Below are 23,406 nucleotides of genomic sequence, written 5' to 3'. Positions count from 1 at the left end.
TTGGCGTCTTCTTGACATCAAGTTCTGGTTGAATGTCCTTCACCAAGCATGCCATTTTTCCCGTAAGGATACTTAGGGGCTTCCTTCGCTCCTGGAAGAATATCAGGCCTTCATTCACACTAAATTGTAAGTAATTATTTGTTCCAGAGGTGTTTGTATTTTAGTAACGATATGTGTAAAATGCTTAGCCACAGAATTTGCCTCAATTGTTCCATATTTTGAATTATGTCACCCACACTCTGCAAGTGTCAACCTTTTGCTTAGTAAAATAGCAGAAATGTCTTTTTAACCATTACAAGTCAGTCTTTCAACCAACATAATGAGTTAATGATTACGATTTCACCAAAGCATTTTTCACATGAAATTGGCTGAGTGCTTCTAGAATTATAGGACTGGGTATAGTCAGGATGGTAAATTCTGGGTTTTTATTTGATTAGGCTCTTGACAGTAATTCCATTTAAGAAGAAGTAAAAAATGAAAAAAAATTAATCACCAGCAAGGTAGACGAGGCTTTGCAATAAGTCACAAAAGAAAAAAAAGTAATAATACAAAATTAGCTTAAACAATTTGGTGATTGTCCCCTTAGCTACAACTAAACTAATTCATCTTACAGAAACTTGCGGATCAACCAGGTACTATCTGTTCAATAGATCTGATGAATTATAGAAATGGAGCCACAGGGGATCAAATTGTATACGTACCTATCCAACAGTCAGATATCTCCAGCTAGGTATGATAAGGGTTGATAACCAGAGTCAAACTTATATTTACCTCTTATCTTGTTACAAATGAAAAAATGTGACGTAGCTAAATCCAGAAGTAAAGTTTATGTCAAGTAAAGAGGGTCATCTACATCCCAACCAAGTTGTGCGACAAGTTCTGCAGTAGCTCAGTTGCTGCCAACACACTGATTGGCCAGATAAAGAGAAACTTAAAGATGATTTTAAGTGTTCCTACTTGTTGGCAAAATAGTCATCTCGATCCAGAAAGAGCATATGTTAAAATTAAAATCAAATTTGTTTTAGGCTTACTGTGCGTTTAAACTGCATATGCTTTGGTAATTCTTCATTCATTTCTAGCAGTTTCCAAAATTCAGTCCTCAAAGCTTTGAGTTGTTCCCTCTTCCCAGCCTTTATTTCTTCCACTTCCTTCATTAACTTGTCATGTTCTCTTTTTCTTCTGGCATTCTCAATACTGAGAACAGAAATTTAAAAGGATAACAGGTTAGGGTGCAGAAAGAGCAAAGAGAAAATTGGTATTCGATAATTTGGAAATTCATTTAGCTTGGTCGACTTCTGTAAAATGGGGGTTTGTTTTGCAAAAGCTCAGGTTTAGCAGGTATTTATCAAAAAGTCCCATACCTGTAGGTTTTGGGATCTTCAATGTCTTTCGGAAGTGGCTCTGTTTCAATTCCGAACTGTAGAAAGGAGAGTAAAAGGTTAACCCTTTTAAATTGCATATTTCCCTTAAAATATCGAATAAGAAGTAAATTTAGGGCTTTTTTCCTGTTGATTTCCAACAATTGTAAGCCTGGAAATTATTTTCACAAAAGCTAAACTATGGGGAAAAAATGCAGTTGACTAAACTTAATTTTTTCTGCTTCATTTAAAGGGATACATAGAAAAAGTCTTGAAACCAAATCCTACGTATACAAAATGTTAATATCACCATATTCCCTTCCATAATGGGAATTACTAATATTCATGTGTTAGTAACAAAGAATGAACACAAAAACTTCTCTAGGTCATTTATTTTAAAATATTGTTTTTTAGTCTATCCCTTTCACACATGCATAGTTCTCCCAAAATATCTCACGTGTATATGTACCAGGAAGATTTTTAAATATTTTTTTTAAATTTTAAGTAAGCATTTCACTTGACCTTATCAAAAAAGGACATACAGTGGGAAAGGCACAGAATAATATAATACCCCTCCTTGAGAAGAAAAGATATGAAATCAGAAATATGAGTCTCAAAGGAACTCAGCTGAAATTAAGGGGAACTATGAAGTAACTCACTTAAAAATACTTGGTTGATTCAGGCGCTGTGCTGTAAAACGCCTTAGGCTGCTAAGGAAGAGGAATTACAATCCATTGATTTAAACAAAGAGTCTTAGTTTGTTAACTAATCAGTTCTTAAGTAAAATTGAACTTTATTCTCTTTCATAACAGATAGGTCTCTGTTTTGCTGTCATTTGTTGTAAAATAAGTAAATAAATAAACACCCTCTTTGGTCAAGTTGTTTTGTTACAGTACTAGTCTCTCTACATATGAAACGTAAATCTACACATTTTTATGTAAGGCAAGCTTTATGACTTTAGTAAAAGTGAAGTCACAAAACACGACCAACGTTAGGAGACAGTGATGGCTAATACATTGTAGTTACTGTTAATCACTTTAGACACACCTTGACTGAATTTTATTCTTTATTCTTTTATTTCCCAGAGCTCAGGTTCTCCAGTATCAGTGTGATTTCCAGGATTTGATATTGATACCCAGTCAACTCTCTCCTGGCCTCAGCTGTTTACAATAAGTTTGCATTAAGCAAAGGCATTTCCAACAGTTCCAAAATATATACCAATTGTTCTCAACCCTGGCTGCACAATAGAATCATAGGGGCTTAGGGAAGGTTGGGGTAGGGAGGGATATTTTATAAAATACTGATGTCTGGGCCTCAGCTTAAGAGATTCTGATTTAATCACTCTTGGGTGGGGCTCTGGCATCTGTACTTTTAAGGGCTCCCCACTGATTCTAAAATACAGTCAGGTAAGAATCTCAGACTATGCAGGGCTTCATGTTTTGTTTATTTTGTTATTCAGTTCTTTCTGATTTTGCCTTCTTAAAAGCAGAGTCTGCTTCAGCAACTTAAGAAATATCGATTGCAGCCATAAATAAAAGGACATCATCATACAAACGTGGAGTGATTTTTTTTTTTATCCAATGTGGGTTCCCATAGAGAGAGTTGGTACTAGGTAGAAAGATAAAGATTTTCTTCTTGTTCATACACTTTTCCTTCTGCAATGCCTCTTCCTGAGCTGAACCTCTTGGATAACAGCCCATTCTCCAAATTTTGCTGCTATTAATAGAAAAGAAAATTTACCTGCTCAAATCTGCCCTACATTCTTTGTATGTTCTTTTGAAGTTGGCTTCCTGTTAAGGGGAAGTCAATGTGTTCATAGGAATTTTAACTATGGTCTTTCTAATATGATTCTTATTTTCTAGGAGCAATTCTAATGGTTATTAGTGATTGTGCCCAAAGGAACTATTTTGATAATAGAAAACTCAGGTCTTGTGACAGGGCAGAAGTATATCATTTGGGGATCTGAGCCCTCAATCTTCATTATAAAGTCAATAATGTATTCTGCCTAAGAATAGAATAATTTAACTGAATCTTGGATTGTGATCCGTAGTATCATATTCTAATACTAAAGACAATAAAATTTTTACAAACCCTTTCAAAGGCACAGATTATGGTGTACATCCCATATATGCCCTTTCAATAAGTGAATGAATAAATTACAAGCAAAATATATATCTGAAAAAACTTGTGCATTGTGAAAACAAACTTTGATCAAGAAAGCAATGATACAGAAAAATTGACACAATCATTTTAATTTGGGGAATTTTACACCTTTAGTAATAAGAGGAATTAAATGTCTTTGATATTTGATAATAGAGGCACCAGAACGTCAAAATTATAATTCTGGCAGGAAGATTAGACTATAAGGTAAATGTATCTAAATAGTTTTCAATTTTAAAGAATATAAGCAATTTTATATCACTATTTTAAAATAAAGGGGTTTTTGTTGTTGTTGTTATTAGTTGGGTACATACCCTGGGAGATGGTACTTTAGCTTTGGTGGCTTTTTTTAACTCAAATTCAGAAAAAACATTGAAAACAAAGATATTACTATCTGCTCCAGTAGTCACCAAGAAACGGTCATCAAAGCTAGCAGAGATGCCTTTAACACATCCATAATTATTATCATGCATATTGAAGTGCCAGTAGTCCGCCATATTGGTCAATGAAAGATCATTCTGACTTAAGATATAGACTCGAATTGCTCCATTTTTCATTCCACAAAACATCACATCTTGGTTAATGCTATGAAACAAAAAGAAAGTAAATTGTCCTTTATATTAATCTGAAGACAATGCTTAATTTTAAATTGACAAATGACTAAATTTTTAATAAGAAAAGTGATACAGACTAAATTGTGTCCCCTCAAAATTCACATGCTGAGGCACTAACAAACCATGGCAGCCTCAGCAAACTAATACAAAAGGGTAGAGGGGAAAGAAGGCAACTGGAAATTTGGAGCTATTATGTTTGGTCTTCAAAAGAATGACTGGCACATACGCTTAATTCTCAATTATTAAAGGACTAATGATTAATTTGTGATTTCTCCAGAATCATTATAACCCTGAATCTTCATTGTCTGACTATGCAGTAGCATCTTCCTAAGTAACAGAAAGTAAATCCACACAATTGTCTGATAAACAGAAATTGTGGCAGAATATTTGATAGAGGGACTGAAATACAGTTTCGGGATTAGCTTTGATTCTATTTATTCATTTGATTTATTTAACTAAACGTTTATTCAAGTAAACTTTGTTTGAGTCTGTCCTCTATTTGGACAGATCTTTAAAAAATTGACAATATTCTTAAAGGATAAACACATAGACACTGGGTCCAGCCTGGTGGCATAGTGGTTACGTTTGCACACTCCCCTTCGGCGGCCCAGGGTTCACGGGTTCAGATCCTGGGCACGGACATACACACTGCTCATCAAGCCATGCTGCAGTGGAGTCCCATATACAAAGTGGAGGAAGGCTGGCACAGATGTTAGCTCAGGGACAATCTTCCTCAAGCAAAAAAGAGGAAGATTGGCAACAGATGTCAGTTCAGGGCCAATCTTCCTCACCAAAACCAAAAACATAGACATTAATGGAATACGATTTTTTAAAGCTTTCTGAAATTCTGTTCACCTGAAAGTGATAGCTTGGATAGGATTATCCTCTGTATCCTGAAGAAAACGGAAATCAAAAGGTTCATCTCTCTGTTCTTTGATATCACGGCTTTTGTCATATGGGGGGAACGCACAGTGATATAAAAAACCAGCGTCATAGCCACCCTGGAAAAGAGATAAATAACATAGAAGGTGGAACTTGAATATAAGACACATATAACCACATGAGGATTTTTTATTATTTCAAATTTTAAAACACAAAATTTTATATGATTTCTATGACTATAGATAAGCTTTATAAAGCATCTCCATTGTCCCTTTATACGCAACTATACAATTATAATAATAAAACACCTTACGATGATTTGTTCACACTTAAAAGTCAATACAAAAGAGATATCACCTCTGACTACCTCCTGAATTCCATTTTATTTCAAGTATTATTCTGAAAAAGCAGTATTTAATAAGAGTTTTGTAGGTCATGGTTTTCAGAGCTGGTTTTCAGTCTAGGGCATTGCTTTTCTTCCTGAGGCAACGGCCAATTCTGAAAGTAGCTGTAGAGAGGCTAAAAAGCTGAGCAGGTCTCTGTACAGTCTCACGGGCTTAGGGAGAGAGAAAAATTCCCAGGGTCCCCCAAGGAGAAGGAGCCACTGTAAACATACCTTCCACTGGGCTTTCCATTGCAACCCTGGAGTACTATACCCTACATGTATGAGTAAGCTAGAAATAGACTGGCCCTCACAGGAAGTGAAATCTGATTTCAGGTCATCTTCAATCACTGACTGGATGAAAGTGACCTAGGATTTCTAGCTTTCCAAAATCAAAAACAAATCTCCAGGAGATAGTGGCAAAATAGAGAGACTCAAGCTAGTGCTACAGCTTTTCACATACAAGGTCTAGCATTCAATAAAGACAAAAACAAAAGCAAAAGGGAACTAGGGATGCTAGCAAAGACAAGACTTGGTTGAAAAATCAAAAGAAAAAAACAGATCAAAGAAACAAAATCACAAGAGATACTGATAGAGGTATTTTCAAAAGGGACTTCAAAATAACTATGATTAATATATTTAAGGAATTTGAAGGCAACACAGAAAATTTTAGAAGTCAATTGAAATCTATAGAAAGAATAAATAATGCAAAAAATTAAAATTCTAGAACTGAAAAGTAAAATGACAGAAATTAAAAAATTTAATAGATCAGTTTAAAAGCATCTAGACACAGGTAAAGATAGAGTTGTGAAGCTGGAACAGAGATCAGAAAAAACAGACTAAAGGAGAGAGAACAGATGGAAAATCAAAAAAAAAAAAGGAATGTAAGATGCACATGGACATAGTGATAAACGCTAATATGCATAAAATTCAAATCTCAGAAAAAGAGTAAAAAGATGAGCCAGAAGCAACATTGTGGTAGATAATGACTGAGAACTTCCCAAAATTGAATAAAAATATGTTGGAATTCAAGAAATGCTATGAACCACAAGCAAGATAAATATGAAGAAATTACTCCTTTTAAAACAAAATCTTAAAAGAAACCAGAGAAAAGAGATACATTAGGTTTCAAATAAACAGCAATAAAAAGATGCAACTGGCAGAATGGAAGACAAAAGATAAAAAGATAGCAAGGTCTTGAAAAGAAAATATCCAGCAAAAATATAATTTTTTAAAGAGGCAAAATAGGAGCCAGCCCAGTGGTGTAGTAGTTAAGTGTGTGTGCTCCACTTTGGTGGCCCAGGGTTCACAAGTTCGGATCCCAGGTGGGGACATACACACCGCTCATCAAGCCATGCTGTGGTGGCACCCCACATGGAAGAACTAGAAAGACTTACAACTAGGATATACAACTATGTACGGGGGCTTTTGGGGAAAAAAAAAAAGGCAAAATAAAGACACTTCAAGACAAGAAAGAAAAAAAAACCCAAACTGGGAGAATTTGTCACCAGCAGACATACACTAAAGAAAATATTAAAGGGTATTTTTCAAGCAAAAGGTGCAACTACAAAAATATAGAAAGGAATCAACAAAAAGAAAAAAGATAAACCAAAATGATATCAATAATATAAAAACAATAGGAAAATGCCTTTAGGGGATACAAACACATATATTAAAATAAAATACGTGACAACAGGGGGATGGGGAGGATAAATGGTGTTAAAGTGATCTAAGATCTTTTTTCTCTGAAACTAGCAAAACAATAAATTTATATCAAATTATATTAAGGATGCATATTATTATCTTTAGGATCACCTCTAAAAGAACAGCAAAGGAATGGATAACTAATAACCTAACAGAGAAGGAAAATCAGGGGGAAAACTACCTAATTATCCACTAGAAGGTAGAAAAGGGAACATAGAGTTGGTGTGATAAATGAAAATAATTAGTAAGATGGTGGATTTAATCTGAAATATGTTAGTAACTACATTAAATGTAAATGGACATAGTACTCTGTTAAAATAAAGACTAAGTTCATCCTACAGAATTTTTTAAAAAGCCTACAACATGCTGCTTACAAGAGACATGCTTTGAATATAAGGATATCAAAGGTAAAGGAAAGAGAAGAATAATTAACAACTCTAAGTTTTGGCTTAGGAACTGGATGGATGGTTGTCCCATTTACTGAGCTAGAGATGGAGCAGGTTTGCATGGGGCAAGTGTGGTTTGAAAGTTATATCTGGGGCATGTTAATTTTGAGGTACCAAGTAGAGATGTCGAGTTGGATATACAAGTCTGAATATGAGAGGAGAGGTCAAGACTAGGGATATATAATTGATATTTATTGAAGTTATCTAGCAAGAAAGAAGGGACCCAAGACCACATCCCAGATGACTTCAAATTTCAAAGTTTGTTCAGCAAATGAGAAGCCAGAAAAAGAGGCTGAAAAGGAGTGGCCAGTAAAGTGTGGTACTTTGGAAGTCAAGAAAAGAAAGGATTTTAAGAAGGATGGAGCGTCAACTCTATCAAATGTTTCTGAAGGGTCAGATGGACAGAGAAGTGACCACTGAGCTTGGCAACGAGGAAATCTGATGAAGTGAAGTCATGGAGATAGAAACCCAACTGAAAGGGGTTGAAGATCAAATAGGAGGTGAAGAAATGAAGCCAATGACTACAGACAACTCTTTCAAAAGTTTTCCTATAAAGCAGCGGTGGAGAGGAAGGAAAGAGAGGTTAAGAAAAACATTTAAGATGATAAGTACTAGAGCATGTTTATGTGCTGATGAGAATTGAGTAAACAGAGAAGCTGATACTGGATACCAGGTGGTTTATTTCAGGAGCAAAATCTTTGAGAAAGTGAGAGGGGATGGGGTCAAGAGGCCACTTGGAAAGTTGCAGGGGACATTCACCAATTGTAACAATAGGCAAAGCAGACAAAACTCCCATGGGGCATTAGATCTGATTCAGACAAGATAAAGAAATTCCATCTGATGGCTTTTATATTCTCAGTGAAATGTGAGATGAAGTTATCATTAGAAAGTGAGGGAACATATAAAATGTTTGAGGGGAGGAGAAAGAATGAAAGTGATAATTTGGAAGGTGGGAAAGTGAACGTGGCTGGGCAGTGGAGCCGACCTGCAGAGGGAGTAGATTTCAAAACTGTAGCCATGACTTCAAAACGAGACTGGTTTTCTATAGCTCCTGCTGGGTGCAGGCACAGAGCTGGCAAATAGCTGGATTAAGCAGGATTAGTGTCACCACCTCTGTGAACTATACCTTAACTTTGAGTGCTGGTGTAGCTTAATGGTTAAGAGCATGGACTCTAGACCCAGACTGCCTGGGTCCACATCCGGGTTCCACCCTTCATTAGTTGTATGACCTTGGATAAGTTACTTAACCTTTCCATGCCTTGGTTTCTTCTTCCGTAAAATGCAAATTAAAAGAGCACTTATTTTATAGGGTGGTTATTAAATCACTTAGAATGGTGCTTGGTACAGAATAAATAGGTTTCCAGGTTTAGCAAATAAAAATATAGGATGCCCAGTTAAACTTGAATTTCAGATAAGCAAATACATTTTGAGTGTAAGTATGTTCCATGTACTATTTATCTGGCAACTCTAAGAGTAAGCACTAAATATGCATGTTAAATAATTAATAATTTTTGCATGTATGTTTCAAGGATAACAGAACTCTATTACACTATATTATAGTTGTTTCTATGCCTCTCTTTCTCATGATCTGAGGAAGTTTCCTGAGGGGAGGAACCATGTTTCATTTATCCCTTTACCCCTTGAACCCTACACAATAGTGGCCATCAATAATTGTTACATAAAACACAGAAGACAGGGGCTGGCCCTCTGGTGCAGCAGTTAAGTTCACATGTTCTGCTTCTCAGCGGCCCAGGGTTCGCAGGTTTGGACCCCAGGAGCTGATGTGGCACCACTTGGCAAAAGCCATGCTGTAGTAGGCGTCCCACGTATAAAGTAGAGGAAGATGGGCATGGACATTAGCTCCGGGCCAATCTTCCTCAGCAAAAAGAGGAGGATTGGCAGTAGTTAGCTCAGCATTAACCTTCCTCAAAAAAAAAAAAAAAAAAAAAAACACAGAAGACAGACACAGGGTAAAGGCACTAATAAATGGAGTCCTAAGGTGCCTCCATCACTACTTTCCATCCTTCTTGCTGCTTGCCTCCTTAGAAGTTGCTATCAAAGATATATTCCTAGGAAAAGGTGAAGAGAGGAGTTACACTCTCATCACTCCTTATAGTGACAGTCCATGCTAGGAGGTGTCCTGGCTTGGTCAAAGATCTGGGAGCATTTAGGAAGTAGCGATGATCTTTCACATATACTTATATGTCAATCATTATTTTTTGGTGAGTGGACTGAAATTGTGACAAATTTATAATGAAAGAAATCTTGCTTTGTAATAGATCAATGTTTTATAAGAGTAGAAAACATAATCAGAAGATGTAATTATTACATCATTGTGACAGTCCCTGGTACTTGTCTTTCCAATATCCATTTTTCTCCTCTTCCTTATTTGCCAAGTCCCAGTTTTGCTCAAGGTGGCAATGTGACCATCTAAAAACAGTCATCTTCCCAGACTCTCACATGGTCACACAGCATAGTTGCAGATAACGAAATGTAAGCAACAGTCTACTGGATAGTGCTGCCATTATTGTCAAAATGCCAATTATTTTCAAATTAAAAAACAACAGACTGAGCTAGAAAACCGCTTAGCCCTTTGCCCTTCTACCTTTAATCCTTCTCCTCTTTGACCTCCTGGAACATGTATGATTGTCATAGGCGATAACAGATATAACAAGTAGACACATAAAAGAGATATTAAGGTGATATAAAAACAACTGTCACTCACATTCATTCATCAAAATTCACACCTTCAATAGCAGTTAATAAATGAAGTCTTGCCATATGAAAGTAAGAATGTGCTAGAAAATAATAACTACAAACCATATTGGATTAGGGCTGAGATAAAAATTATTTATTACATAGTACTCACCAAAGAAACCCAGAACTTCCCTGGCCCAGAGTAAAATCCACAAAGGATGTGACAGGGGGTTGATGGAATAAAGATTTGGGGTAACGGCTCCTCTTCCTCTTCCTCCTTCTCCTCCTCTTTGCCCTGGAGTTCCTTTTCTCCATCTTCTCCCATCTCTGCTGCTAACTGCTTTCTCCTTTCTTCCTTTTCCTTCTCCCTCAACTCCTTTTTTTTCTTTCTCTTTTCAAGTTCTATTAATCTCTTTTGCAAAAGAGACATTAAGAAGTATAAAAACAGCTGTAATTCATGCATTCATTTACACGATTGGGGAGGACAAAGAAAGTAGAAATAATATAGGGTCCCAGAAAAGCTCATAGCTCTGATGTAACAAATAATGTCATTTAAAAACAATCATCAACTTGGGAATTTATTTTTATCATTAAAATTTGCAAATCATTGTAATGACTTCATTTCTGCATTACCCTCATTGATCCTGGTTTTATAGAAATTACTTTGTCATTTTTTTTTCCTAATAGAGAAGCTAAATGTAGTTTCTCTATCACTGTCAGCCCATGAATTGGGTAGACTGAAATAGTCCACTAGTGAAGTCGTTTCTATCCTCAGTAACAGTGTGATTTAGGCCCTCAGTGTCTATCAACTGGCTATTGCAAAAGCCCACTACCACTGGCATCCCTACCTCCCATCTTTGACCTCTTTATTCTGTTTACCCCTTAGAATTACCTTCCTAATTTATATGATCTCATCACATCAATCCCTTCCTCCAAAACTCACAATGGATCCCAATGGTCTAAAAATTAAATTGAAATATCTTGGCCGGTATTTAAGGAGCCCAGGCCTGGTCACAGACCCCCACCATCTCTTTCCACAAATAACATCCCTCTGTTTCACCAGTCCAGTCTTCGTTTTCTGAAAACACCAAAAACTCTTACAACTCTGCCTTCCCTCAGGATGTTCTCCCCACTTTTATTGCCTTTCTCCCAATTTTCACCCTCTCAGAATTCTTTCCATTCTTTAAGTACTAAATGTCACCCCCATGTGGTCATCTTTGACCTCCTCTCACCCCTCCATCAGCATCCTATATTCTTTCCTCTGTGCTCGAAATTCTTTTCTTTTCACTTTGATTTTACTATCTGTTCACTACGGCCTTTCAATCTAGTTAGCTGCTTCCTACCAGGTTATAATCTCCTTAAAGTGAGAGTAACATGTTATTCTTCTTTGTATTTCCCTAGCACTTAACACAGGATATTTTATATTCTAAGAAAGAAAAAATATTAGAAGATAATGCTTCAAGGATCTCTCATACCAGAATCTTAGATTTGACACTTGAGAAATGGAAACATTTTATGGACATGTCTTTGATTTCATAGGAAACGACATCATGGTCCTCCTCTTCTTCCTCTATGGTTGGAAGTGGAGCTTCAAGAACATAGCCATTCTCACAGATGATCAGTAAAGTACTTTCAGGCTAAAAGAGAAAGATTAAACATATCATTTACATATAGGCAGATTTTTAGAAGCATGGCTCAAAAAGATTTTAAACCAGGGAAAATGTAACTGCTACGTATATTAACCAATTTCAAAAGATATTTAATTCCTCACTGCAATTATTATTGGTAAAAATCAATCTTATTAATCACTATAATTATTAATACCAATTATTATTATGTCCTTATTAATAAGCTAAATGTTAAAATTAAATTTAGATTCGTTTCCTTTATAGATGCCATAACATATTTTCTGAGCCAAAAATGTGGTTGTGAAATACGTTAGCCTAAAGAGCAGAACATTACAATTAGGACTGCCAAGGAAAATCTGCAGGGTGTGGCTGGCATATTCAGCCTCAGCCTCCTTTGAGGGATCATTGTCTATCTGCCCAAGTTCATTAAATGTGGATGCTCCCAAGCTTTTTGTCCTCTTCTCTCTTCTCCTCTCTCTCCATGAACGTTTTCTGGGAAATCTTATAGCCAACCCAAGGGTTCATTACCACTCATATGCAATTAGATTCCAAATTAATCTTTCTAGGCCAGACCTCTCTTGAACTCCAAAATCATGTATTTAACCATGTATGGAAAACCCCCATCTTGATATTCCATAGACACATTATTCAAAATGTTTATTAAATCGATAATTCTATAATTATTTATTATGTACCTACTATGTATTCGGCAGTTTTTTTTGAGGAAGATTAGACCTGAGCTAACATCTGCCACCAATCCTCCTCTTTTCTGGGGAGAGAAAGACTGGTCCTGAGTTAACATCCGTGCCCATCTCCCTCTACTTTATATGTGGGATGCCTACCACAGCATGGCTGGACAAGCGGTGCACAGGTCCGCACCCAGGATCTGAACCAGTGGACCCCGGGCCACCAAAGCAGAACATGTGAACTTAACCACTGTGCCACTGGGCCGGGCCCTCTACTTGGCATTTTTTAAAGTGTTAGGGGTAAAATTATAATAAGAAAAACAGGTACAATCTCTGCCATTATGGAGCTCACCACCAAAGGGACAATCTGTCATCTAACAAAGCATAGAAATAAATATAATTTATAACTGCAACACTGTTGCAGAAGTGCCACAAGAGCAAGGAGATTGTACAAGGCTTCCTGAGAAGGTGGTACTCAAGCTTCAAAGTGAAGGATGAGTAGAAGAAAATTGCATAATGAGTTAGGGGAGGGTTTGAGGGAGCATGCTATGTAAAAGAAGTACCATGTGCAAATATTCTGTGGCACATTTAGGTTTATAAGGAAGTCGTGGGCTTGGATGGTATCATCTGAATCAAAAGAACAGAGTGAGAAGAGAGACTGGGACAGAGCCTTAGGAAACAACACTCGATGACCGGTGAGGGAGACTGAGAAGGAATGACAAGATGTAGGAGAGGGAACCAGGAGAGCATAATGTCACAAAAATCAAGGGAGATGGTATTTCAAAAACGAAGTAAGGGTCCACAGGGTCAAATAAGGCTAAGAGGTCAAGAAAGATAAGAAACATAAATGCTAAATGGGTATCATTGGTGTCTTTAAATGAGTTGGTTTGATGGAATAACGAGACTAGAAACTGGTAAGAGCATGTAAAGGAAGGTGTGGATGTAAGCAGGTGGAGTCTGTGGGAATAATCAGTCCTCTTGAGAAAATCAGGAGGCGAAAGATGGGGCAGTAGTGTAAGTGAACATATGTGAGGCCATCTTGTTATGTTAAATGACCCCAGCTCCTCCTGTGTGTGACTACTCACTGTTCTGCACGTACTCTAAAAAAAATTCACATGCTCGCCCGATTTATGGCCTCCACTTACATATGTGCTCCTCAATAGCTTAATAAATTAAGACTTTGTTCTATGAGTTTTTCTCCAGCAACAGGCTGACCACAGGTGGGAAGCACACCTACAAGATATTTCTCATCACTGACGGAAGAAAAGAACAATGAAAGATCCTGGAGTCCATCATGCCAGAAGGCTGACACTTCTAAACCCTCTCCTTACTGTCCATTTTCCCTCTATAATTGCCTCAAGATTCTGTAATCCTTGAAGATGGGTTTTTGAGACATTAGTCACCAGTCTTCCAATTTGCTGGTTAATTGAATTAAAGCTTCCTTTCCCCATCTCTAACTCATTGTGCTTGGTCGCCTCAGACCGTGGTGAGCAGAGTGAGCCCATTTCTCAGTATGAGTCGCTGGAAGAGAACACGAGGTCAAGGGATCTCTTTTTTGTAAGTGGGAGAGACTTGAACATATTTAAATACAGACGGAAATGATCCAGTGAACAAGTGAGGTTAAATTTATGTGATAGAAAAGAGAAAATAGTGTAAAATCTTGAAAAAGTGGGAGAGGGGAGAATCCAAAAGACAAGAGGTAGAATTGGCCTCAAGTAGCAAGGGAGAGAGTATCTTCATTGTAAAGGAGGGAAGAGGAGCAGGTGGATGCAGATGTAAGAAGATTTTATGTTGGTAGTGGTGAAAGAGTTCCTGCCTGAGGGCTCCTAGTCTTTCTGTGAACTAAGTGATGCTGAGAATAAGAGTGAAGGTGCTCGTGGGAGGCTGGAAGCTTTGAGGAAAGAAGAAGGTTTAAAACGGTCACTGTGGGTGAAAGAGGGAGTTGATAAAAGCAATGTCATAGGATTGCTGAGCCATCCCAGGGATTGTGTTGCGGCCATTTGAATCACTAAGTTGTGGAGAAGCTAATCTTCCCTGATGTATGACTATCTCTAGGTGCCCGTGGCTGACCACTGTGGGCAAATATAAATAAGCTGGGGGCATTCGGCAATGGATTTTTGCCAGAGGAGTATGAAAAAAAGACAGAGGGATAAGAGAGATCAAGACATTGGAAGAGTGTTATTGATCCTTATTGAAATGAAGAATCATGAAATTTAAGCTGATATGGAAGGAAGTGAAGAGTGGACTAATGGGTTAGAGAAAGCAAATGGTGAATGAACAAGAGGTCCCTGTGGCATCAGAGAACAAGTACAGCAGGAGTAGCCAGATGAATAGGCTGGAAGAGAGAGAGGTTGAGGCCATAATGTGGGATATTTGAATTGTTGACTATTAAGGTTGCGTTCTTACAAATTGTTATGGTCCGAAATGTGTTCCCCCAAAATTCATATGTTGAAGTCCCAACCCCAAGTATCTCAGAACGTGACTGTGTTGGGAGATAAGGCCTTTAAACAGGTAATTATGTTAAAATAGGTTCGTTAGGGTTGGCCCCAATCCAACAGGACCAGTGTTCTTATAAGAAGAGGAGATTAGGACACAGAAGGACGACCACGTGAGGACTCAGTGAGAAGGCGGCCATCTGCAAGGCAAGGAGAGAGGCCGCAGAAGAAACAAACCTGTCAGCACCTTGATCTTGGACTTCTGGGCTAAAGAACTTTGAGAAAATATATTTCTGTTGCACAAGTCACCAGACTGTGGCATTTTGTTATGGAAGCCCTAGCAAACTAATAAACAAGGTGTAATACTGCCCAGTAGGTGGCTGTGAAAGCATGTGGATAAGCTGTAAAGATCATGGGAAATGAGGAGCTCAAGAAGCTCAGAGGCTGATGGTGTTTGATCAAACTTGTACATGGTATTAACACCATTCAGAATAATTGCTTATGGGGCTGGCCTGGTGGCGCAGCGGTTAAGTGCACACGTTCCACTTCTCAGCGGCCCAGGGTTCGCCGGTTTGGATCCTGGGTGCAGACATGGCACCACTTGGGACACCATGCTGTGGTAGGCGTCCCATGTACAAAGTAGAGGAAGATGGAAATGGATGTTAGCTCAGGGCCAGGCTTCCTCAGCAAAAAAAGAGGGGGACTGGCAGTAGTTAGCTCAGGGCTAATCTTCCTCGAAAAAACAAAAACGACAGAAAAGAATAATTGCTTATACTTGAAGAAAGATAAGAAGAGAAAGAAGAAAGAGAAAGAAGAGAAATTGCTTGTATGAAGAGAAAGATAACCATATTCTCAAAATTTTAATAAAGGGGCAGGTGGTCAGAAGATGACAGCTATATAAAGAGAGAGAAGATGATGTAGCTGAATTATAAAAACACCTCCTTTGAGATCCTTATCTTAATTTTATGAGTTTCAAGTCATAAAAGTAATATATAAATATTGCCATAAATAAAATCATACTATACAAAGATGTATAAAAGCAAAGCTAACTATTATACTTCTCTCCCTGACCCCAAACAGATATAATGAATGCTAAGAACTAATGTGTATCCTTCCATGCTTTTATCTTCAGAATAGAATTTTTTTCAGGTTGATAAAAGGGTATTAATTTATTCATTCAGCGAAGACATAGTCAATCCAGATCCATGAAGATAACCAGACACACAAAGAAGCAAGACACCAGGAGTGAGAGTCAGCAACACAAATGCAATAGAAAAAATCCATAAAGACTTCAGATGTTAAAATTATCAGACAGAGCCCAAAAAACAATTATGTTTGAAGAAATAAAACAACACCTTGAAACATCTACAGGAAACAAAAAAGCATAAAAACTAACAAAACAAATATGAAAGAGGACAAAATAAAACTACATGACCTAAAAAATAAAAAAGTTGAAATTAGCATCACAAAGTGTGGCTTTAGCACCAGATAAGATAATTGAAGAGATAATAAGTCAGCAGAAAATAGATCACAAGAAATCAGTAAAATACAGCATGAAGGGATTTTTTTTTTTTAAGTTAAAAAATATAGAACAGGTGCTGGCCTGGCAGCACAGTGGTTAAGTCCACGTGCTCTGCTTTGGTGGCCCAGGGTTTGTGGGTTTGGATCCTGGAAGCAGACCTACACATTGCTCATCAAGCATGCTGTGGTGGAGACCCACATATGAAAAACAGAGGAAGACTGGCACAGATGTTAGCTCAGCGACAATCTTCCTCAAGCAAAAAAGAAGAAGACTGACAACAGATGTTCGCTCAGGGCCAATCTTCTTCAGCAAAAAAAAAAAAAAAAAAAAAAAAAAAACCAGAAGATAGGGTAGGAAATTTAGATAATAAGATAGAGGAATTCTAGGGGCTGGCCCCATGGCCGAGTGGTTAAGTTCGCGCGCTCCGCTGCAGGCGGCCCAGTGTTTCGTTAGTTCGAATCTTGGGCGCGGACATGGCACTGCTCATCAGACCACGCTGAGGCAGCGTCCCACATGCCACAACTAGAAGAACCCACAACGAAGAATACACAACTATGTACCGGGGGGGCTTTGGGGAGAAAAAGGAAAAAATAAAATCTTTAAAAAAAAAAAAAAAAGATAGAAGAATTCTAACAGGGTACTTGATCAGGGTCTGAGAGAGAGGGTGGAAAAACGAAAGCAACATTTCAAGACAAATTGGCTAAGTTTTTTCCCAAATTGATATGTTACAAATCCATGGATTCAAGCACCTACACACATCAGAAGGAAACTGCAGATCACCAAAAACATAGAGAAAATCCTAAACACAGTCAGAAAAGAAAGAAAAAAAATTCCAGAAAAAAACAAAAACCAAGAGAGCTTGTTAATAGCAGACCTCCAGTAAGAGAAGTTCTGAAGAATGTGTTTCAGACAGAAGGAAAAATTCCAAAATGCAAGAAGGAATAAAGTGGTCAATATGCGGGTAATTTTCAGTGAGTGTTAATTGAATTTATCAATTCAAGATTAATAAGATTTAAGAATATAAATCTCACAAGATATTTTTATTTTTAAAATAGACAACATTAGAAGATCATTCTAGAAAGAAGATAGAGGAAAGATTCTAAGGTGCTTGCATTGTCTGTTAGGAGAGTAAAGAACTAACATTAAACTTTCATGAATTAAGGGTATATGTTAAAATGTATGATAACCATTAAAAGAATAGAAACAGATGTACAACTTCCAAACTAGTAAAAGGAAAAGTAGAGTGATTTTTAAAAAATCAGTCCAAGAGAAGGCAAATAAGAAAAAAACAAGAGTCAAAAAGAAAGACCAAAATAAGATGGTAGATTTAACCCAAATTATAATAGCAATTACATTCGTTATAAACTAATTAAATGCTTCAGCTAAAAGACAAAGATTATCAGATTGGATATTTTGAAAATGCCAACTCTTTACAAAAGGCATACCTAAAACATTCACATTACTAGAGATGAAAAGGTTGCTTCATAATAATAAAATGCTTAATTCATCAGAAAACTGACAATTTAAATTTGTATGTACCTGACAGCATGGCTTCAAAATATATAAAGCAAAGAGTGACAGAACCACAAGGTAAAAAATATGCAATCATAACAAAACATTTTTAAAACATCTCTCTCAGTGACAAGCAAATAGAAAATCAAAATAATATAAACAATTTAACTATACAATTAAAAACTTGAGCTAATAGACATGTGCAGAAACTACATAGAGTTTTAAGAATACATATTCTTTTCAAGCACTGTGAAGAGTATAAAATTTGTCTCAATCAGTTTCAAAGAATTAACCTAGAAATAAATAATAAAAAGATAACTAGAAATTCCATGTATTTGGAAATTAAGAAAACACTTCTAAATAGCCCAAAGGTCAAAGAAGAAATCAAAACGCAACTGAGAAAATACTTTGAACTGAATGATAATGAAAATAATACATTATCAAAACTTGTGGGATACAGCTAAAGCCTATAGCTTTATAAGGTGCACATAAAGGCATATAAAGAAGATACATTAATAATTAATGAAATATAAGTATCCATCTCATGAAATTAGAGAAAAAACCAAAATGAATGCTAAGAATGTATATGTAAGAAAATCATGAAAGGACATAACAATGAAAAAAAAAAAAGCAGAATCAATAAAGTGAAAACTTCCTTGAAAGCACTAATAAAATAGACAATAAAAAGGGGAACAGAGGAAATAAGGAAGGGAGGGTGAGAAAGAACAAATAACCAATATGAAAAATGAAAAGGGGACATCACTACAGATCCTGTGACATTAAGGATATTATGAAAGCTACAGACAATACATTTGAAAATTCAAAAGAAATAAACAAGTTTCCTAGGGAAAAAATACTCTTGCTAAAACTGAATCAATAAGAACTAGATCTATATGGAACCACAAAAGACCCCAAATAGCCAAAGCAATTTTGAGAAAGAAGAACAAGGTTGGAGGCATCACACTAACTGATTTTAAACTAAAACAAAGCTATAGTAATCAAAGCAGTATGTATTGGCACAAAAACAGACACACTGATCAATGGAACAGAACAGAAAGCCCAGAAACAAACCCACACATATATGGTCAATTAATTTATGACAAGGGAACCAATAACATACAATGAAGAAAGGACAGTTTCTCCAATAAATGGTGTTGGGAAAAATGGACAGCCTCGTGCAAAAGAATGAAACTGAACCACTATCTTACACCATACAAAAAATTAACTCAAAATGGATTAAAGACTTGGATGTAAGACCTGAAACCATAAAATTCCTAGAAGAAAACACAGGTAGTAAGCTCCTTGACATTGGTCTTGGCAATGATTTTTTGGATCTGACACCAAAAGCAAAGGCAACAAAAGCAAAAGTAAATGGAACTACATCAACCTGAAATGCTTCTGCACATCAAAAGAAACCATCAACAAAATGAAAAGGCAACCTACTGATGGGAGAAAACATTTGCAAATCATATCTGAAAAGCGGTTAATATCCAAAATATATAAAGAACTCATACAATTCAATAGCAAAAAACAAACAATTTGATTAAAAAATGGGCAGAAGATCTGAAAAGACACTTTTCCAAAGAAGACATACAGAGCATACAGAGGGCCAACAGGCACATGAAAAGATGCTCAACATTACTAATCATCATGGAAATGCAAATCAAAACCACAATAAGATATTACCTCACACTTGCTAGAATGGCTATTACCAAAAAGACAATAAACGTTGATTAGAATGTGGAGAAAAGGGAACCCTTGTGCACTGCTGGTGGGAAGATAAATCAGTGCAGCCACTATGAAAAACAATATGGAGGCTCCCCCCAAAATTAAAAATAGAATTACCATGTGATCTAGCAATTCCACTTCTGGGTACTTATCCAAAGAAAACGAAAACACTAACTCAAAAAGATATATGCACCCCTATGCTCACTGAAATATTATTTACAACAGCCAAGATATGGAAATAACCGAAGTGTGCATCAATGGATGAATAGATAAAGAAAATGTGGGGGCTGGCCTGGTAGTGTAGTGGTTAAGTTAATGCACTCCACTTCGGCAGCCTGGGGTTCACAGGTTTGGATCCCAGGCATAGACCTACACATCACTCATCAAGCCAGGCTGTGGCAGTGTCCTACATACAAAATAGAGGAAGATTGGCACAGACGTTAGCTCAGGGACAATCTTCCTCAAGCAAAAAGAGGAAGATTGGCAACAGATGTTAGCTTGGGGCCCATCTTCCTCACCAAAAAGAAAACGTGGTGAAATAATATTGAGGCATAAAAAAGAATGAAATCTTGTCACCTCTGACCACATTTCTGGATCTCGAGGGCACTATGCTAGGTGAAATAAGTCAGACAGGGAAAGACAAATACTGTACAACCTCACTTACATGTGGAATCTGAACAAAACAAAACCAAGCTCAGAAACAGAAAAGAGATTGGTTGTTGCCAGACGCAGGGAGTGGAAGTGGACAAAATGGATGAAGGGATCAAAAGGTACAAACCTCTACTTACAAAATAAGTTATGGGGATGTAATGTACAGCACGATGACTACAGTAAACCATACTGTATTGCACATTTGAAAGTTGCTATGAGAGTAGATCTTAAAAGTTCTCAGCACAAGAAAAAGAATTTTTCGTAATTATGTATGATGATGGATACTAACTAGACTTATTGTGGTGTTCATTTCACAATGTATACAAACATTGAATCATGATGTTGTACATCTGAGACTGTTATATGTTACATGTTTTAAAAAATTTAAAAAGAACTAGATCTGAATATCACCATAATCATTATCATTGAAGACACTGAATCAATTCTTTAAAATCTCCTCAAAAAAAAAAAAACCCATGCTAAGATAGTTTCACTACCAAGTCTGCCAAACTTTCAAAATTCTAATATAACACAAACTTTTCAAGAGAATATTTCCCAACTCATCTTAGGAGATAGAATAACTTTAATAACAAAGCTTATCATGAACCATAAGGAGAGAAAATAATACCTCAGTCTTATCTATGAACATAGATGAAAAATGCTGTAAAATATTAGCAAACTGAATTTAATAACGTATGAAAAATTCACTGAAAGAGCTAGTTCAAGATATGATAAACCAGTACAGCCACACTCTATGGCCAAGACCCCAGAGAGCAAGGAAGCTAAGTGAGGGGAGCTGGACCTTCTCTGCTGCTCTTTCACCTATGGCCATCTGCCAACTTACTGCATGGTACCTACAAGTCAAGCAGAATGCAGCGTCCTAGAGCTTTAGGCATTCTCTCAGAAAGTAAGAGATGCAAACTGAAGTCTAAAGCTACAAGAAAGTTAGGACTGGAGGGAACACGATCCAAGAGAAAAGGGAAATGCAAAAAAGAGAGCCTGACATTCTGCTGGGCTTTGCCTTCAAAGCATTCAACAACCCTAAGCTGCATGGGAAGAGGATTTGTTCATTTCATCCAAAGAGTCACTTATTGTTTACTCCACCTCCATTTTTGAAAGACACTACCACTGTGTATAAAATTGTGGGTTGGAAGTTATCGTCTTTTAGCACTTTATAGTCCCATATCTATCAAAGAAATTCAATCCATTATTAAAAATCCTCCTATGAAGAATAACTCAGGTCCAGAAGACAGAAAAGTCCTATTTTTTATGAGGCCAGAAATACCTTCATTCCAAAACTGGCAAGAACACTACAAAAGGAGGAAATTATCACCTTGCTATGGACATAGGTGTACAACTCCTTAATAAAATATTAGAAATTGTGTATGTGTGTTAAAAAATAGTGAGGTGATGTGTGCCAAGATGACAGGAAGGAGGCTGTTTTAGGCAGAGAAGATCGAGTTCAAAGCATAAAGCATGAAACAGGGAGGAACAAAGAGGATGTAGAGGAGGAGACAGAGAAAGAGACGTTCAGGATGCACAATCAACGGGGCTTGGTGAACCACTGAGGGGCAGGGTGGCTAAAGGTAAGGAAGAGACTGCAGCGACTCAAAATTTTCTCGTTTTGGTAGCAGGGAGAACGGTAGTCCCTGAAAAATGCAGGAGAAAGAACAGGTCTTAGAGAAACTCTAATGAGTTCCATTTAGACACCTCAAATTACCCCCCGAAATCCGAAAGATCACCAAGTTTTGTCAATGCTACCTCCTACATACCTCTTGTCCACACAGTCTTTCACCCCCGGGTCACATCTTATCTGGAACACAGCTGCCCAATAGATTCATCTACTTCTCATCAGGCCCCCTTGTAACTTCTCCACACTGCTGCCCAAGTGATCATGGTAGGATCATGGCTGGCAGAATGGGTCTGTGTGTACCTGTGATGCACCCTTATTGGAAACACCAAAAGTAATAGGCAGAAGCTCACCACATTCAGGAAGCTCCAGAGGTCTGGCCAGTGAGTTGGTGAGGACTAACAGCTATCGCTATTGGGACAACTGAAGTATGCAGCATATCAGATACATATGGTAGTTTACTTTCCCCCCCCCCAGTTTTATTGAGATATAATTGACATAACATTGTTTAAGATTAAGGTGTACGATGTGATGATTTGATACACGCATATATTGTGAAATGAGAGTAACCTTTTTTGACATTAGGAATTCCCAAATGATAGTATAAATACAAGCGCTAAACAGCAGCACTGCCTGAGATGACTTGAATGATGGTGGGACTTTTTGGTCTCTTACGCCTACTCTCTATTTTTTTTTAACTTCTTATTTTGAAGTAATTTTTGATTCACAGGAAGTTGCAAAGATAGTACAGAGGTGTATCCTGTACCCTTCCCCCAGTTTCTCCCATTGGTTACCTCTAATTCAACAATAGCAAAACCAGGAAATTGACGCTAATTAAGAATATGTATAGAGTTCTATGTCATTTTATCACATGCGTAGATATGAACCATCCACAGCAATCAAGAAGCAAAACTACCCTATCACCACGAAGATTCCCCTTGAGCTGCCCCTTTATAGTCACACTCACCCCCTTCCACCCATCATTCCTAACCCCCAGCAAATGTTGGTTTCTTTTTTAACTCTCTACCAAGGGAAATTATTGAGAGATACACATGACATTATGTGTTGCGATATAAACCTTCACGTTTTAACACAGTGCTTCTTTTGTAGCTCTTATTTCCTTCATCTAAACCTCTTGTACCCACCACCTCCTCTCCACCTACCCACATACTACCAATTCCTCAAGATTAAGATACAATAATACAAAATGATAACTTACGTTAACTTTTCCCTTTCTTGATATTTCCCTGCTGTATATTCCCAACACGTACTATTTATACCACTAATATTTTAGTCACCAATTCCCTTGTGAAACCTTGTGTTGTTCTGTAATAGAGTTATTTAATTTCTTAAATATGTGTATTTTTTTCT

The 23,406-nt window shown here is 37.1% G+C and overlaps 1 protein-coding gene across 9 annotated transcripts in view; it reads right to left on the bottom strand.

Annotated features, from left to right (window-relative positions):
* CFAP44 (cilia and flagella associated protein 44) overlaps positions 1–23,406 on the bottom strand; it is a 105,218-nt gene that overhangs the window by 41,670 nt on the left and 40,142 nt on the right. For all 9 annotated transcript variants that reach the window (XR_011429286.1, XR_011429284.1, XR_011429285.1 and 6 more), the window contains 6 exons: positions 11,719–11,880; positions 10,416–10,655; positions 4,988–5,133; positions 3,833–4,103; positions 1,362–1,417; positions 1,032–1,194 (listed from right to left, as the gene is read on the bottom strand). Coding sequence is in view for 6 of the 9 variants with exons in the window: in XM_023623762.2 (XP_023479530.1) it covers positions 1,032–1,194; positions 1,362–1,417; positions 3,833–4,103; positions 4,988–5,133; positions 10,416–10,655; positions 11,719–11,880 (1,038 nt within the window). In the remaining 3 variants the exon portion in view is untranslated. The remainder of the gene's footprint in view (positions 1–1,031; positions 1,195–1,361; positions 1,418–3,832; positions 4,104–4,987; positions 5,134–10,415; positions 10,656–11,718; positions 11,881–23,406) is intronic.

Source organism: Equus caballus, chromosome 19 (genome assembly GCF_041296265.1).
Source record: "Equus caballus isolate H_3958 breed thoroughbred chromosome 19, TB-T2T, whole genome shotgun sequence".
Classification (NCBI taxonomy): domain Eukaryota; kingdom Metazoa; phylum Chordata; class Mammalia; order Perissodactyla; family Equidae; genus Equus; species Equus caballus.
Note: the sequence above shows the minus strand (reverse complement) of the source record. Positions and strands in the feature narration are given on the sequence as shown.